An 18,642-nucleotide genomic window follows, 5' to 3' on the forward strand; every position below is an offset into this window, starting at 1 on the left:
TTCTCTGAAAGCATACCTCACAATTATTTCAAAGATTAGCAAACGTATCAAGGAGAGCCCTGCTGGAAAAAGCCTGTGGTCCGTCTAATCCAGGAAGCCATCACACAGTTGCTTCAGAAGCAAATGGATCTGATCAAGGAGGCACTACATCTGAACAGTGCATTTTCTCAAAAGTGCTTCATGCAAGGGAATCTTGCCCTCAATGTCACCTCAATCTTGCCTCAGTGTCACCCTCAATCTTGCCCTCAATGTCAAGAGACAGTGAGTGTCACTGAGTGTTTCCAAGATGGAGAACCTACAGCCCCTGACCTCACGTGCTCCCCTATTCCTTTCCATGGTCCTCAGACTATATTTTGGGGTCAGGAAAAACAAAAACTGTAGCAGAAGACCTAAAAGAGCCTTAATGTAGTCTGAGAAAACAAGAAAATCCTTGAAACTCCTCCAAAGGTGGGGGTGGGGAGAGAGAAAGAGAAAGCAAGGAAGAGACCTGAACAGTTTGGTGCAACCACATTCCACCCACAGGGCTCTTGTTCACTCCAAAGTGTATCACGTGGGGCTTTCAGCCACTTAAAAGTAGCCTCCTCCTTTATGGTAACTGCTTCAATTTCATCTGTTGTGCACGTTATTCTTGACTGCTAGCTGTCTTCTGAAAAGAAAGGGCATAATCCTCTTGTAGCTATCAACTAATGAATATGCAAAAAAGGAGGGCAGAGCTGAAGAATGATTTTGTTACTCATTTTGTACAAAAACAAAGCTGTAAAAGCCAGGCTTTTAAAAAAAACAAGTTTCAGTGTTGCTCTTATACCACGCTGAAGTTTATCCTAATCCAGCAAACAACATGAACAAGGTCAAAGGTGATATTCCAATACACTTATGAGTCATTCATTTTGTACCCTACTATAAATGCAATACTTGTATTTCAAGTACACAAATCCACAAAGTACCTCATCCCCAGCTCCAGCTCCAGTGCTCCAGACTGAGCAGCCACATTCTTTTAACAAGAAATAAAATTTTCAATTTGTGTGTCTGCACGCACGAACATGAGCAATTCCAGGTCAGCTTCCTATTAATAGCAGCTAGCAGTATCTCCTACTGCTTATGTTATCAGAAGAATTTGTGAGTTTTCCTAAAATAGCCCATTTCTCCTGGAAGATACCCTCAGAACCCAAATTTTCTGCTGCATGATTTTCAGGTAAAATCACTCTCTTATTCATTGCTAGAAGTCATCCAATACCATCCATGCTATTATCTACCTACCATAACAAGCATTCCCAACCTGTTAACTTCCAGCTGTGCTGTAACAAAAATCTCCAAATTCTCAGCCAGCATGGCTGAATTTTTGGACTGATAGTTCAACACATCTGGTTGACACAATGGTGGAGAAAAGATTAATGAAAACTAATATATAAATATTACATTAATATATCAGAAACACTGGTATATAGTTACTAAAGCAATGTAAAATATGCAGTGAAACAGTAAAAAAAAATCCAGAGAGGTGATAAAAAACAATAAATATCTCAACAGAAACCAAAGAGCAGAATTAATCAACAGGATTTAATTAGGATTAGAAAATGGGGATTGATAAATCATGCCTTAAGAGCAAAGTGATAACAGCAGATTGCTGACTCAGAAAACATGGCAAACTATGGTGAAAGACCAAGAAAATGAAATCTGTGATATGTGGAGAGAAACATTTGTTTTGGAATCAGTGAGATATGGAGAGGAATGATTGTTTAGTCCTGGTTTACATCCCAAAGACAGACAAGATTTATACATCATGTTAAGTCATCATATTTACTTGGTTTATTCACTAAACCACTATCTTTTGGGTTCTCATAACGCACTAAACAGAACAAACCACACTAAGCCCAACAAATCATATTATAGCCCAACACAGTACGTGAGCTTGGCCTCCAGGTGAAATCAGAATAGTCAAGGTTGCTGAACTAATCCTGCGAAATATGTATTAGGAGACTATTTCTCCTCTAAAGGAGAAGGGCTGAACAGTCAGGGAAATTAGTCACAACTCTGCACACATTACCTTTGTGCAAACACAAACCATAGTTTCCAAAACCATTTCAAATCAGTTTAACATTCTAATTTTTTTCTAGGAAATATTCAGACATATTCTGGTAAGCCATGATATTATAAAACCAGGGTTTGATGAAATAACCTTATTGGCCTGGTTTTTACATAATATTAAGCCATAATAGTTTGAGAATCATGCTAAGTCAAAAACAAACAAGCCAGGTGCAAAAGAATGTGGGTTTGACTCAGAAAAGGGGGAGGGGAATGCCAAGCCATTACAGGAAAATATATCTGAGTCCTGGGAAATGAGAAAGTGTGAGAAACTCAAACAACTTTGTCTTGATTGTGTAAGGTTGTATGTTAAAGGAGAGAGGGGCTTTCAAGATTTGGTTAAAATACTCTACCTGCATTAAAGTGCATTCTAATACTTCTAGTGACTCCTGAGCATGCCTACCTCAAAGGGCTGACACTAGGTGATGGCTTAGCTTTCTATAGGAACAAGCCATAACATTTAACTATGGTTTAAAAAAAAAAATTGCCGCTCAGCCAGTAGGCAAGGGATAAGGATGGCAAAAAAGAAACTTAGGTTGGTATCTTAATTCACAGCAGAACTTCCAAGTGAATACAACTTTATATTAATCTACTAAAAACACAGAAGATTGACTTGATTCGTGTCTAACACTGAGCTATGTATTGCTTAACAATGGTTTATTAAATACTGATTGCTTTCACACAACATACTAAGTCAAAACCAAGCAAGTCATATTGTGATTTAGAACAATCTATGAATAGCTAATCTGAACTTGTGGCAAATCTTAGCATGAAGAGCAGTTAGATCAATCCCAAGATTTCACAAGATTTATCCTCCGAAATTAAAATATTTTCTTGTAGAGCCTATCCTACTGACTCCAACCCCAGATGCTTAATTTCACTTCTGCAAACTGGAATGAAAAAGCCCACCCACAAAAATGAAACCTGGATATGCCATACACCTCCTCTGGCACTCAGGCTTACCACTCACCCCATTTAAGCTTCCAAGATCCTTCACCCAATGCTCATCTTTCTCCTTGTCGTAATTGATGACAGCATGCTGCTTATCCACGCTGCGAGACTGGGAAGATCAACAACATTAAATTAGGAAGTTGTAAGGCAGAGGTTGCTTTAATAGCTGCAATGATATATCAAGCATGATATCAACCCAAAGGGAAATGTACCTGTTCCACAGGTATAGTACCTACTGTCCTATCAGATTAGGACTATATTACACTTTATAAGTAGCACCCCCTCTATAAAGGTACCTAGGATATCTTACAATGCTACCCACCCTGGCATTTACTTAATCAGATCTTAACCTTGACATCCATGTTTCCTTGGCCTAGCTGCTGGATGACATCAGATAAAATGATGCTAATTGTCTGTATCATTTCAGAAACTTTAAATGGCAAGGGAGTTCCAGAGGCCATCATCACCATCCCTACCCCTTGTCCATAGAGGGCATTCAGCTATATCAGTCTTTCTACCCCCAACACACACACACAAGCAATACCATCCAGTCCAAACATACTTCAGCTGGATTTGTATATGGCTAGGTTAAAATGGATGTTGTAACTTAGTATGTTGTGGGATTCAGCCACTGTCTCAACATGAACCAGGTCACCTTTAAAGCCACACACTAATGTGGTTTTATTTTCTTTGAGCCCAGTGCATTACATGAACAGACTTATGGTTTAGGGGTTGTGAGAACTTTGCCAGTGATGCTTTTTCTGCTGCTCTTTAAGAAGCAAACCAACACAATGCCAAAAAGCAGATCCTATCTTTTTGTGAAAATTCAGGCTTCAGAATACATGCTTGTGCATATTCCTCTTTTCTAAATCCTAAATACATGAATTTACAGCTTCTAATTTGCATAAAATAAGCATATATACCAGCCATTCCTTTACAACCCATGCTAAATAGATGAATGAAATCAGCCAAAATTCCCTATCCACAGGAGTGGTGCAGGATCTAGACGTCTCTGAGACATTCCTTATTACAGGTAGCAGCAGCACTGCCCTGCACCGCACCAACAGGAAAGCAAACTAAAGGGATGCAAGGAAAATTGGTTAATGACATTGGAAGAGCCTAGTTAGATTAACATCTTGTTTTCCCAAAGCCAAGAAAATGCTCAGGGAATCTCACAAGTTTTATTCAGTTATTCACTGTGTCCACTTATGTAATCTTAAAGAACTCCTAGTGGTTAACAAGATAAAACATCCACAGAAAATTATAAAGGAACAATTAAAACTTTCTCAGGAAAAAATGCATCAGCATCACAACAATAAAATACTGAAGCAAAAACAGAAAACATCACCTCAATTATTCCCCAAGCATACTTCAGAGAAGCATTGGTTTAATCAATTCCTGGAGAACTAAAGTGAGGAAGCTAGTCTGGCTCCCTGAGGGAGGCTGTTCTAAAGAACAGGGACCATCACCAAAAGGTGCTTCTGGGCCCAAGTCCCTCACCTCACCAAAATGAGGGGCTACAAACATATTTTCTCAAGACCCAACTTGGGCAGGTTGATTCTGATTGGAGAAAGCAGTCCTTAGGTACCTAGGAGCCACCCTATGGCTAAATTCAGAACTTTGTACCACTGATATCTGGAAATCCAACCCCTCAGATACCAGATGCCATAGTCCTACCTGTCCTGTTGTTCAGCAAAGTGAAGTTACTACACTCCAACAGGTTTTATCCTTTGCCTCAAGAAGCAAAATGTTACAGGCCAGGTCAGTTGCTTCTAGGGATGGGAGCTGAAAAACTGGTTTCAAATTTGTCAGTGGAACATTTCTGTACCATTAGTGTTGCCCCCTAGCATTAGGAGAGGTGGGGGAATACAAACCCAGCATGAGAGATCAGCACCTTAAAAGCTGCTTGAGATGCAAGTACTCAAGGGGAAAGCCCAGTAGAAGAGTAGCCAATGTCACTTCTCTCCAGATGTTTGCAGGCTCCCTACTCAGCTCCATTCTGTCTTTCCTAATCTCAGTTCCTCATCATTAACCAGAATGTTAGATGGAGAGACTGTCGCTTTTACTAGGAGAACAACAGCAAGCAAGGCCTTCACTCAATACCACTTTTTGTTGCTTCTCTACTAAATAAGAATGACAAATAATGCTTTGCCCTCTGGTCTAGCAAAAAAAACCAAGGTCACCACCGGTTATTTTATGTCTAAAAGGAGCGTGCTCCATTGTGAAGTACATATTTTTTTTAAAAAATCAGTAATTTCAAAACAACAGGCATTACTCAATGACTCTATATTCATTTAAAATCTGTATAGTATTTATTGAATTCTATCCCTTTCTAATTCAGTTTGTTCAAGAGAATGGTGTTCCTTTTTGAAAGAAATTGATTACCTAACCAGTATTAATGTGGGACAATAATGCAATACAGGATATTTTTCTGAATTAGAGACAAAATTTACTCTTCTCAAAAAAAGAGATATACACACACTTATATAGGATGCAGAGAAAAGAAAGGGGAGGTTGGAATGAGTCCTAGGGCCTCTAAGGATCTGTGGAAAACCCAATTAATTTTGCCCTCTATCTTCTTTCTCTCCAGGTTCAAGAATGAGAAACTGGTTTCTAGAAACAGTAATGCTTCTAGAATTCCTCCAGCTGCCCACCCTGATTAGGGTTACTTAGCAGGGAAACTTGTCTCATTCTCATTCCACCCCCAAAACAACATAGGAAATGGGTAGGGGAAGGTGACTGATGCAGCAGATGGCATTGAGAGGTAGATTACTTAGAGAGAGATCTAGACAACCCATAAATTGCCTGTTAAAATGCCACACAAACACAACAAAGGCAAAAAGGTGCAAAGTTGTTTTCTTAAAATAGCTCTGCATTAAGCTTCTAATATAGTTGTTTACTCTATCTCTTCTCAAAGCATATGAATGTATCCCATCACATATTTGTTCTACTTTAATTAACAGAGGCCTATGCTCTGCAATCCCATGCAGATTAATTCAGATGTAAGCTCTATGTCATTCAGTGGAGCAAATAAGTTTGAAATAGCAGCCTAACTATCCATGTGTGGAGTTGTTCTATTTCTTCCATAAATTTCCTTCACAGTAGCTTCAGTGTTGGCTATTTAGTGCAAGTTGGAATGCCTGAAGCACAGATCAGGCATGTGTAAACTCCACAAGTCCAGGAGCACTTCCAAATCTAAACACAGAATTCAGAGCAAATGTACAAGTGAATACCTGGCCAAAAACAAAAAACAAAACAGCAACTGTGTTCTGTCCACAGCTAGCTCAAACATAAGGTGTTAACAAAGCCCCCAATTTTCACTACATAATAATTTCACGCTCCTTAATCTTAATAAGCTCCTTAAATATTTCCATATTGTGAAGTAGGGACAGAAAGCTTCTAAAAAGATTAAGAGTAAAAACATGTTTAAAAGAAAACAGGCTGAAATGATTGTTCTACAAATAGATATATAATAATTATTCTGTTCAGCAAAACTGTCTAGCTTGCAATCTTTGTTTAAACCAGTGTTTCTTAACCTTGGTAACTTTAAGATGTGTCAGCTTCCATTTCCAGAACTCCCCAGTCCACACACCTTAAAGTTGCCAAGGTTGGGAAACACTGGTTTAAAGCAACTCAGCTATTGCCCCATGTATCCTTTATTCTCAAATAGAGAAATCGATGCCAAGCCTTAACATCTGGCCCAAGAACAAGCTCCAGCAAGCTCACACATTCACCATCTTCACTTGACACATAAAGCCCTAAAGATTACTTTAGCAACATATGCTTCTAATATAAACCGCAATTATTAGACAAAATGTGAGTAGTCTTAGTAGGATGAGTTGAAATAAACTAATTTCAAACCATAAATTATGATTTGTATTTCATCTTTCTTCCCATAGAAATATGGTTAAGATTGTTTGTTTCAACTCTTTCTGAGTTTATCATGGCAGTAAACCATGGTTTATTTTAAGCATTGTTTGTTGAAAAGCTAAACTGCTGGATTCATTATCATACTAACCTATAAACCATGGTTTACAAGCCACATTAGCTGGGTGCACATATTGGCACTAAGTCATAAAACCAATCACATTATGGCTTAGCATGAGGTGCAAATTCAGGCACTATACTTAAGATAGAGTGCAGTATAATATGTTGTCAGAACCAAATTCTGGTTCATCCAAAATGAACATTTCCAAGTTCCTTTCAGCTTTGCCAAAAAAAGGAGGGAAATATCAAATCCCAAAGCAATCTGTGGCTTGGGTCCATCATGACAAGCTGTGGTTCAGACAATAGCTGGGGCTGAGGAATTCTGGGAGTTGAAGTCCACACATGTTAAAGTTGCTGAGATTGAGGTACATTGGTTTAGAGTATAGTTAGGGTGCCTATTCTGGACCTCAAGCATCCCTCCCTACTTCAAAACTGAATATGAATAAAGTTAAGTATTATGGTTAGCTGAAATCCTGCTCTCATGATGAAAATTCAAACTCTGCCTCTTTATGTAAAGAAAGCACTCACCTGGAGCATGAGTTCACAGTCTTCCCTGCCAACAAATATCATCTCCCGAGGAAGCCGATGGCGAATACCTGTCCCGCTCACCAGGAACCATGATGTCATGCTCATTTTGCTGTTTGGCATTTCAACTTTTCACCATCCTAACAGAGCAAAAGAGGAAACCTGGTTCAGTTAAATTTGTAAAAATAATCTTCCCAGAAATCCAAATCACAGAGAAAATAGAGACACTTTTGGATGGCTAAGGGGACATGTAGGTGTAGGTACTATGGGTGAGGCTGGGTACAGGTGGTGGGGATGCTTCCTAACTGTGATATGCTTATCAAGGATTTACACTGCAGTTTTCATGTTTCCCATCTCAAGATATTTGTAAACTGTTATTAGTTTTGAGCAATTATGTTTGAGACAATATGAGGCAACCAAAAAGAGCTTTGGGATGACATGCAGCCCTGGGTCTTCAGGTTGCTCATACCTAACTTATTCCGTTTGACAAGTTGTTTTTCTTAATCTACTGGAAGTAAGAGGGATTGAACTTGGGCATCCCCTACAAAGTTCTTTACTGCTGAGCTAAAAGTCCAATTATTTCCAACTAAAAATCCATTGTGTTTATATTACAGGAAATAGCGACTATAGGTGTCTATGTCCCATCACAATGACAATCAATGGTTGACATGAACTAAAGCTCACCAGAAACCAGGCCTGGAAAAAAAAATTGCCAGTAGAGAAATTTAGTTCTCAAACACATTAGAGAGAGAGAAGACAGTTTGCCTGCTGATTGTTCTGATGTCTTAATAGAACACAATTTTCAGTCCAATACAAAGCAGTCAAGTACCTCAGAAGAGCAATGGATGAGGCCTTAAGGGAGAAGGGAAGGCAGTGCATCTCTGTACAAGATTCAGAGACTGAGCATAAAGGAAATATGCACTACACATTTAACTTGGTTAGCAAATTAACTTGTCTGGCATTTACACAAACAGACTGGAGGTCATACAACATGCTAAGGTACAAAACAACTAAGCAAGCTTAGTATGCTGTGCAAATGTAGCCATTAAGTCTAACTGACCTGGCTCAGCACAGTGTATAAATTCAGCCTTGGAATCAAGAGCAGTGGTGGTCCTTCAAAAACAACTGTGGCTTCTTAATGCCCATTTAAACTGAATATTTATTTATTTATTTTCTATCCCACCTCTATTATTTTTATAAATAACCCTGATTTGTTCCTCTTTTAAAAGGTCACAGTTAAAACTCAGGGTTTGGTTGTAACTCATTACTCTTGGTGGAGAGAAGAATGACTATAAAGTTCATATTAACCTGTTTGGTCAATTCTAATCAACTAAGATTTAATTTATACATTCATTAAAATTATATTTAGTTCAGGAGCTCAAGGCAGTATATATAGCATACCCACCTCCAAATTTTCTCTCAAACTGTCCTATAAGATAAGTTGGTCTAAGAGACAGTGACTAACCCAAAGTCAGTCAATGAGTTTTCACAGTTGAGAGTGGATTTGCAATTAAATCTCCCCAGGCCTAATTCATCACTTAAACAATACACTACACTCAAAATTCTACAGTAGCCAGGCTTATTGTTAAATCTGAATCCATCAACTGTCCTGTAGTACAGAAGTGGGAAACTCACAACCTGCAAGACAAATGTAGTCCCAGAATGCTGTCAACCTTCAAGCCCCCTGAATTCATGCCGCTGAATTTCAGAAAGACACTGCCAAGAAAGACAGACCTAATTTTCCACTGTGTTTTCAACATAATAAAGAAGCATTAAAGTATCACTCTTTCTTTAAAAATGTGTAATAATTAACATGTTTGATAGGACTAGGGAGACCCAGGTTCAAAAATATACACTCAGCCATGAAAGTCCACCAAGTGACTGGATCCTGTCACTCTCTATCAGACCAACCTGCCTCTCAAGCTTAGGTGGGCGAAAATTGTAGGAACTAGTACTACATATATCAACCTGAGTTCCTGGAAGAAAGGCGAGATATAAATCTAAGGAATAGCAACACTCCAAACCTCCAAAGCCCAAACTCCCTGATCATCTTGTAATATCACATCACTTTCTTGCAACCCTCAGTTATTGCCATGCCCAAAGGCAGACTACAAGCACAGAAAGGCTGACCTTTCTGTTAAGCCTTCACTTAATTTACAGGTAGGTTCTGACTATATCCCCGAGGGACAAGGACTACACAATCTTCTCTGGGGCAATGTGGCAAGTAATTCATGGAACAAAATGAAAATGGTTTTGTTTTAAAAAATTATGACTCATAATTTCAAAAATTAATTTCAGGGCAGCATACATAAAACATAAATCAGTATAATTTACAGAAACAGAGGACATTAACCAACCATAAAAAAGAGAAAAACACAAGCATATTCAACCAGAAATAAATTTCTGTGTGTTGGTCTTCTTTGAGAGGAAAAGGTGACAACCCTCTTATATTCTACCTTTCTATAAGATAACAGGCATTAAATTTATTTATTTCTCAAAATTTTGCTACCACCCATCTCCCCCCAAAGAGGCACTCTGAGCGTCCCTCAGAAATTAACATATCAAGGAAGTATCAAGGGGAGAAAATTAACATATCAACTAGGAACACTGGCAGAAATAACAGATCTTCTGTATGAACAATTTTATTTGTTAATTCACTCCCATCACACCTTAAATAATAAAAAAAACACTCCTCCTATATCCAACTTTCTATCATGCAGTATTTAATTATTTTAATAAGAATATTCGTGTGTAGGCCAAGAATACTTACATTATATGCATTTCCAAATATTCTGCATTATTTATTGAATTTATATCCTGCCTTTCATACAGGTGCTCAAGGTATACATAATGCTCCATCTTATTTCTCCACACCACAAACTTATGAGGCTCAAAGTCACTGTGTTGGAGGATGAACTAAATAGGGATATTTTTCTATTTAATATTTATTTATTTGCTTAAAACTATACACCATCTTTCCTAAAAATTAAAAACACTAACAATAAAATTAATAGATTTTTAAATTACTAAAACAGGACAAAAATAGCCAAATAAAACAACTTCCATAGAAGCAGAAATAAATATATTTGTTTCATTGGCATGATATAATCTGGCAAACAGCCCAAATTTGCTAATATGATTAATTTTGAATAATTTAGCATTTCCAAAATTAACCTGCAACTGAAAATAACTTCAACATCCAAATGAACCACAATCCTTTTTTTAAATATAAGTTTAGGAACATAAGATGAGCCAGATTTAAACCAGATCCACTCTGCCTAGAATCTTATTCCCAGTGCTGCAAACCAGGCATCTGTCAAACTTCCTCAAGCAAGTCATGAGGACAACACAGTTCTCCATATGTTCCTTGGCAATACTTGAGGTAATGTATATCCATTAAACCAGTATCCATTTATGCATTTTCTTCCATTATTTGTCCGATCCCCTTTTAAAGCCATTCACATTGGTAATCTTCCTTAAATGCTGGGGCAATTTAACTATGCACCACATGAAGAAGGAAGTCCCCAAATCTTCCTCTATTTTGCTCGACAAAATGGCCCTTTATTACAATAAAGGAAGATAAATATCTGTCTAGCTTTCAAAACCATGTACGTTTTGCTACACTTTTACCATATTGTCTTTATCCTACTGCATCCCAATAGCTGACTTTTTTCTAAATTAAAAGAAAATGATATTTTGTGACTTTTCCACACAGATCAGTTACTCCAATTCCAGGACCATTTTGGGTGTCCTTTTGACTGTGTTTTTGCTCACCTTTGCCAACAAAATCATTTTTAAAAAATAATAAATGCAACCACTCCATAGGCTGATTTAAAAAGCATTGGCAGCTGGAACTCTAAAAGGGAAATTATATTGTTTCCATGGAACTGATTTATTGTCCATGGCACAAACATAATGCAGCAAATTAGTAAAAGCAAACCCATTAACCTACAACTGCTGTACCTGTTTAATTGGTGGCCTATGAAAAGAGACATTTGAACCAGTTGAGCACAGAACCCATGAACCACATACAATTTTAGAATGCAAGCTTAGTACGGAGATAGAGATTGTAATCCTAGACACATTAAGCAGGACTAAGTTCCACTGAAATTGAAGAGCTTTTCTCGCAATTAAATATATTTAGAATTGTACTCTTATGAGATTCAGCTCTGGATCAAGAAGTCAGATTCAAATTGGCTGCAAATTCATAAGGAGAAAAACTAGATCTGTGCTCTCCATAACTCACATCCCACATGACAAGCACTCTATGTTGCCAATTTCACCAGCAGCTTCTCAAAGGAAAATGTGGGACACTGTGACCTCATGACACAGGTACATTCCATCACACAAAATAGATGAGCAGCAGCTCATGTGGCTGCCATGGTTGTTTAATGTAACATTAACAAGACACTATTCCAGTGTTTACCAACTTTGTACCCTTCAGTTGTGCAAATCAGAATTTCCATCTTCCCCAGCTTACATATTCAATGGGCTTATTGGCGATAACACAACAGAGCCTGAGAGTAGCTGGCTGGAGTTGCCAGAGGCTGTCATTCAACACAGCTGAAGAGCACCAGAGTGGAAAAGGCTGTACTGTTGATTCTGCCTTGGTCCTACCCTCAATCTAACATATAAAGATAAGAATCCTGACCTATCTATTCCAGAAAGGATTATGAAAATGCTGGATGCATTACTTGTAAATCACAAGATGCTTCCTAAAAAGTCAGCTTGATTAAAATTCAGACCTCCTTCTATTATTTCTTCTTTTTAACACTGCCCCTGCTTGCTCTTCTAATGCATGCAACTGCAGGGACATGTTTGCATCTGTTACTAGAAGGGAATAAACATGCTAAGCAGGCTCCTTTGGCCCACAATGCAGACACAAGTCAGGGCAGTAATCAAAGCGTGCAGTGCCTATTTTATCTCTTCCCTGCCCCCATTCAGTGGCTGTATCTTTAATCATCTCTCCAAACCTCAGAGGCAGCAAATTCAGCAGCAATGAGTGCTTATTATGGACCTTTCCTGAGAAGGAGGGGAAGATTTAAAGGAAAACACAGACAGGCAGGCCTCAATAATGCATCTGATGGAGGGGGGAGGGGGAAAAAGAGTTTAATAATAAGGCAAAAAGCAAGAGAGAGCAGCTGTGGAATGGAATAAATGAAACAAACTATTAGAAAATCTTAATAATAGAAGGAGCTTTGACTAAAAAAAAATATGCTCAAGGGTGATTGCCTGATTAGCAGTCACCAAATGCCAATTCAGCTAGCTAGGCCAGGATTCTTCCCAGATCTTTCACCATTCTGAAGCCACTGCCAGCAGCTACCCACACCTAGAGAAGAAGGGTGGAGGAAACAGCCACACCACCACAGCCCAGCCAAGGTGTGACCACAAAGCTGCCAGCCAGCTTAATCTGCCTTTCTTTCAGCAAACCTTCAGCAGATAGGTGGGAGGGGAAATGGGGAACAGAGGAGAAAGGAGAAGCACCTTTAACCTCCACAGATCCAAAACTGAGGTTGGAGCATCCGGATCTTTGTTTAGAAAGAAGATAGGCAGTGGGGCAAGCATTGGGCTCAAAGCAGGGGGAGAGGGGTTGATTCCATGAAAATTATGCTGGGTGGTGGCAGAGCTGATGGGAGAAGTGAGGGAGAACTAGAGAGGAAGAAAGAGAAGAGGGAACCCACAGTTCCACTGATCCCATATTATAAATCTAGGGGAGAACGCTGTTTTTTCGTCCTTGACCTGTTTTCATTGAAAAATAATGTCCTACCTGTAGTCATTGAAATACTAATCCCGCTACCCCTCCCTCCAATTGCACACCTCTTCCTTGTTCTTTTCACACAGAAACGCCCAGTGACACTCACAGCTCTGCATCCCAGCTGGAGGAGTGATGTATTACCTCCGTTTACCTGGCCGCGGCTCAAACCGCTGCACCCGCAGCCTCCTCTCTGCCACACCTGCCTTCCCCGTGCTCAGATCCTCCTCTGCTCCTCGTCAGAGTCTCTTACGGCATCACGAGACTCTTTGTTGTATCCACATCTGCTTCCTCCCCCCCAAATTCGCCGGCAGAAATAGTCCCCCCCTCCTCCATTCGCTTCAACCCCTCCCCCCCTCCGCCGTCTGACTCTCCCACATCACCAGCAGCTCCACCCGCCCCCCGCGGTCCGATTCTGCAGCGAGGCTACGGCGCCGCCCTCGCCTCCCGCTCTCTCCGCAGACCCGGCCCGGCTGCTCATCCCGCAGGGAGGCCTTTGCCCGGGCGGTGCTCCGCAAAGCGACCAGGTGCTCTTTCAGCGGACGGAGGCCTTGGGGGAAACCCGGAGGCAAGATCAGCTGTTTCCTGCCCGAGGAGAGGACCTGGCCGGGACTTCCTTCAGCAGGGAGTCGGGATGGCTGCTTTTCCCATAAACTCAGCCTTCCCCCGGTTACCTGGCCACCTTACCCTGCCCACACCGACGGCTCCGGCTTCCTTCCCTCAGCGCTGCGCCAGGTGGAGAGCGCCCGATCCGAGCCGGCGGCGTGGCGGCGGCAACCTCGAGTCCCCCTTTAGCCTTCTCGGCTAAGCGCTGCTATTTTGCCATTGCCCACGTTTGTTTTTCGGCTTCTCTTCTCTTCCTTCTCGGCGCCTGGATCTTTCTCGCTGCTAGGGACAACGAGGCAGGCAGCGCCGCCTCCCGCTTTGACTTGCACAGCAGGTTCCAGGCGCCAAGGGGCGGCTCCGGCTTCTCTCTCCTCCCCTTCCCTCGCCCTCCTGCGCCGTATGCCCAGCCTAATTCTCCCTCCCGGGCCGCTCTGGCAGCCAACCGCCAGGTTAGGTCAGGTGACAACGGAGCGAAACCTCGCGCCGCCAGCCTGGGGCGCGCCGAGGCGAGGTGCGAAGGGCAGGCCGGCTCGCTTTCCGCTCCTCCCAAGGCTGCGCCCGAGCTTGCTTGCCGCGGTGAGAGCGGATGGACTGGAACGCCCCGGGGCGGGATATTCCGCGAGGAGGAGCAGCGGCCCGCGGCGTGGCTTCTGGAAAAAAAAGCCAGGGTTGGGGGGGTCACCGAGGCGGCGGGAGGATTGGAGGTGGGGATCGCGCAGTTAGGAGGGTCGCCGCTTCCGACGCCGTGGCAGAAGGTATGCGCCGCTGGAGCCGCTGGGAGAACGAGAGGTCCAAGTTCAGAGCAACGGAGCATGCAGGGAAGAAACGCCAACAGAGGAGGTTGTTGCTGGAAATACGTGTTCATCGCTTGGGCGCTAGGCCCAGCAAGGCCCTTGGGTCTCCGGAGCATACCCTGGACAGGCTGCTACCTGGGTCAGTATTTTCTCTGGGCCAGGTCAGCAGTTTTCAAGCGGAGACCTTTCGGCCTACCTAGTCCAGGGTTCTCAGCAAGTCGAGGAAAGTGGGAAACGTTCTCTGAACACAGATGTTCTCCAAAGTGGGGAAGAACAAAAAGTAAAACTCCTTTAGCGTGACTTTATTGAAATATAATTTAATAAATGTAATTTTTATTCCCCCCCAAAGTTCAGATGCGGCCATTTTTTCTGCTGCTGTAAGTTATAAAATGTAGAAAACCGGGGGTTATGCATAGTGTTTTATATGCAAGCATATTTTTCAAATGATGTCACCATTTATATATTTTGTTAATCAACATGTGCTGCTATTATTCCTTCATATCCACTAGAATGTTGGGTCCCTGAGTTGATCCTGTGCTGCTTTTTCTTCTGTTTTCTTCTGTTTGTGAACCCTGCTGACCTAATATATGCATAAAGAAGCCAAGAATCATGCTCTTGATCTGCCAAATATTAACTCAGGGTGGGCAATCAGATGCTTGAGGACACCCATTTACTTGCAGAAACTTTTTCAACATCCACTTAGGCTTGGGGTCCCATTTGACTTTCTAAAAAAATCATTTCAATTAGACATTTAGTTGGAAGACTGCCCATCTCCAATATAGTTATTTATTTAAAAGATGTATATGGCCAGATGCCCATCTTATACAGTATAACCCTAGGCAGCTAACAGCAATCAACCACTATAAAATATAACAAAAACCTCACAGAATTAAAACCATCGCACACTAACCAAGCACCATAGCATTCCATACCAAGTACACATGTGTTGGGCTCCACTCCCATGCTGGCCCAGCACCTGGAGAAAGAACCAGGTAGATTTTTACAAGAACTAATGCTATGGAGGGGAAAAAAACAACACTGGTGCATTTTTGTCTACTGGTTCTCATTCAGTTTAATGAAAGAATATGCTTTTGATCAGGCTTGAGGAGCATCAGTTAAGATGGGGGCAGTTCACTAGCCTGGATGGCCTTACAACTACATCAGGTTTAATGAGCGCATGTGAGTCAGAAATGTTACATTTAATAATAATAATAATATGCAAACAACAATACCTTTAATATTATTAAACAACATCTGCCTATCCCAGGTCCTTGGAAAGGACTCAGTAGGTAGACAAAAATGCCAAATCCAGTCTAAACATCTGGCTGACTGTGACCAACAATAAATACTACTACTAATAATAATAATTGAACACTTAAGGATTATACCAATTGTGATTGGAGCCCTTGGAGCAATCCCTAAAGGTCGTCTTTGGTATTTGGAATTTTTGAATTTATCAGACATGAACACCCTAATTTTACAAAAAAAAAAAAAATAGCCTGCTTGCAACTGTTTATATCCTCAGACACTACCTTAATAATTTTTAGGTCCTTGGTTAGAACCTGAATTACTAAGTTTTCACCCACCAGTCTTTGGCTGTGAATCTAATTGTAGATTACAACAAGGACAACAACAACAACAACAACAATGCTTTTGTTGCTCCTAATGCCTAGCAGCAACCAAGGTGGCCAAGGGATGGATGTTCCTGTCATATCTCAGTCAGGCTACAGCCTCTCTATCTTCCCATGTTACAAAGAAAGACATCAGGGGAATATCTCCCTTTGGGCTTCCCTGGATCTAACCAGGAAGAATAATAGAAAGAGGCAGCCACACAGATAATAGCATCCTCTCTCATTAATAAAGTAACCTCATAATTACCACTAAGAAAATTTCAAAGGAAAGTATCCAACATCCTGAGAATAAAGTAAAAGACATTCTCAGTGGAAAGAAACTTGAGAAATTGCACATTTTTTTCAAAGTGTTAACAATGTAACTCGGGTTGCGTAGGCATTGTTCCAGTGCCTATAATCCAGTGTTTTGCTTGAAATTTATCCAGTTCAGGAAGGAGACAAAGGTAAGCTGGAAAGAAAGAAAACCTTGGCAGCAGGAAGCAGCCTCCCCATTTTCCTTCCAGCCACAGATCCATTTTATGATAGTACCTGTGGTATCCTCTTAACATTTCCTGAAGTACTCCCAGCCCACAATATCTCTTACCCCTGTTCTATCTTTTCTGGATCACAAAAGAGCACTCAACACCCTAGCCAAGCTAACTGCATGTGTTTTTATATGAAAGGGCCAATTTAAGAAATCTAGTTTTTAATTAAATCAGTTGTTTACATTTTTTTATTGCAAGTAGATTTCTCTGAAATGATGTTAACATTAAATAATCTGGTTCTAAGTATGTGAGCTTTACCATTAATTTCTCAAGCAAATCAATACTTCTATTCAGTAAAGTTAGAAATTATTGGGTTGTTTTTCCAACCACCCAGAAAAGCCTTCTTTAATGCAAACACAAATAAGGGACTCAGAAAACTCATATATTAAGCATAGGCATTTCATTTACACTGGATGAAAATAAATTACTATGTTCTGCAGAATACTGTAACTGCCTAGACTTCTATGTATCAGTTGTGGGCATTTTAGCCTTTGTACTTTATTGGAACAGCTGTGGTTAGGGCACAGCAGAGCAAAAGAGCAACAGTGGAAGGGAGAAGGCAAAATTATCATTCCTCGATATTCTTTTATTTAATCATAGCAACAGACTTATGATCCCCGGTGTTTAAGAACTATTTTATTTTTACAATGATCCAAATCTGCATCATGTTAATATATAACTAAGGATTATTTAAAGCCAGCTCTCCATTATCCATCATGGTGAGAAATTCTCAGAGCTGTAGTCCAATACCCCACATTGGAGAAAATTGACCATCATTCAGAGTTGTATCATAATTTAATAAATATATGAAATGATACGTTTGATTAAGTTATTGTCATCCTGCTGGTTTAAATCACCTTGACTCATAACTCTTTTAAATCAGTCCAGCTTGACTGCAGATCTCGAATGTTAGGTTAGGACATTACATTAAAAGAAATTAAAACTTTGATAGAGAAAAAATATTAGTATTGGAATGTTGTAAACAGGATTGGGGAACAGACAACAAAATAATATGCAGTTGCAATGTACATTTACTGTACCTTATCAGTGTTTTAGAACAGTCACTTGAAAAGCAAACATGCAACTTAGAAACTACAAAGCTTACCTAAGTTAGAACATTTCTGGTCCACATCCCTGGTACTTTTACTATTAGAGGGCAGCTATAGCAATGAATGCATCTGAACTACAGCTTTATGAGACTTTCAGGGAAGTCAGTGGTGTCAGACATAGTCAGGAAAAGTCTAATCAAAGTGAATCAGTCAAATCTGGACAGAAAAGGTAGTAACAAGTCAGAGGTCTTCAAGTGGTACTGTAGATTCAACTGACAAAGATGAGACCCTGTGCTGAAGAGGACAGCAGGAAGCAGGACCTTGGATAGCTCCAAATGAACCTTGCCAGCTGGAATTCTTCTGTTACACAGTACCACAAAACAAGGGTGTTGTCTCAGCAGCACTCTAAAGGCAACTGATGCATAGTCTGCTCAGTTCCACGCTCTCTGGAGGACATCAAGATTATTAACAAGACCTCATTTGATCTCTTTTTCACTCTTTGACATTTGTGATAGTGGAAAATAAGGCATGAACCTCCATGCAAGACACAGGATAATGGCAAGTGTGCATTTTTTGGGCAGGTGAACCCTGACTATACTTCCTTGCTGAGAAAGTTATCTTCTTTAGTCTTCTGCTGTAATCTGAAAGTTTCAAAAGTTGGAGATCTTGATGTTTACCAGCCATAGTATTTCCTGATTTGACTGCAGCTATCTGTGTCTTGGTTATCTTTCACTGGATTAT

The 18,642-nt window shown here is 40.5% G+C and overlaps 1 protein-coding gene across 1 annotated transcript in view; it reads right to left on the bottom strand.

The window, feature by feature from the left end:
* CEP170B (centrosomal protein 170B) overlaps nt 1–14,375 on the bottom strand; it is an 87,075-nt gene extending 72,700 nt beyond the window's left edge. Inside the window, exons 1-3 of the mRNA XM_063290405.1 lie at nt 13,985–14,375; nt 7,549–7,685; nt 3,053–3,142 (exon numbers count right to left, since the gene is read on the bottom strand). Coding sequence (XP_063146475.1) covers nt 3,053–3,142; nt 7,549–7,668 — 210 coding nt within the window. The 5' untranslated portion in view covers nt 7,669–7,685; nt 13,985–14,375. The remainder of the gene's footprint in view (nt 1–3,052; nt 3,143–7,548; nt 7,686–13,984) is intronic.
* Between the last annotated feature and the right edge of the window lie 4,267 nt (nt 14,376–18,642).

The sequence above is a fragment of the Candoia aspera genome, chromosome 1 (assembly GCF_035149785.1).
Source record: "Candoia aspera isolate rCanAsp1 chromosome 1, rCanAsp1.hap2, whole genome shotgun sequence".
NCBI lineage: Eukaryota > Metazoa > Chordata > Lepidosauria > Squamata > Boidae > Candoia > Candoia aspera.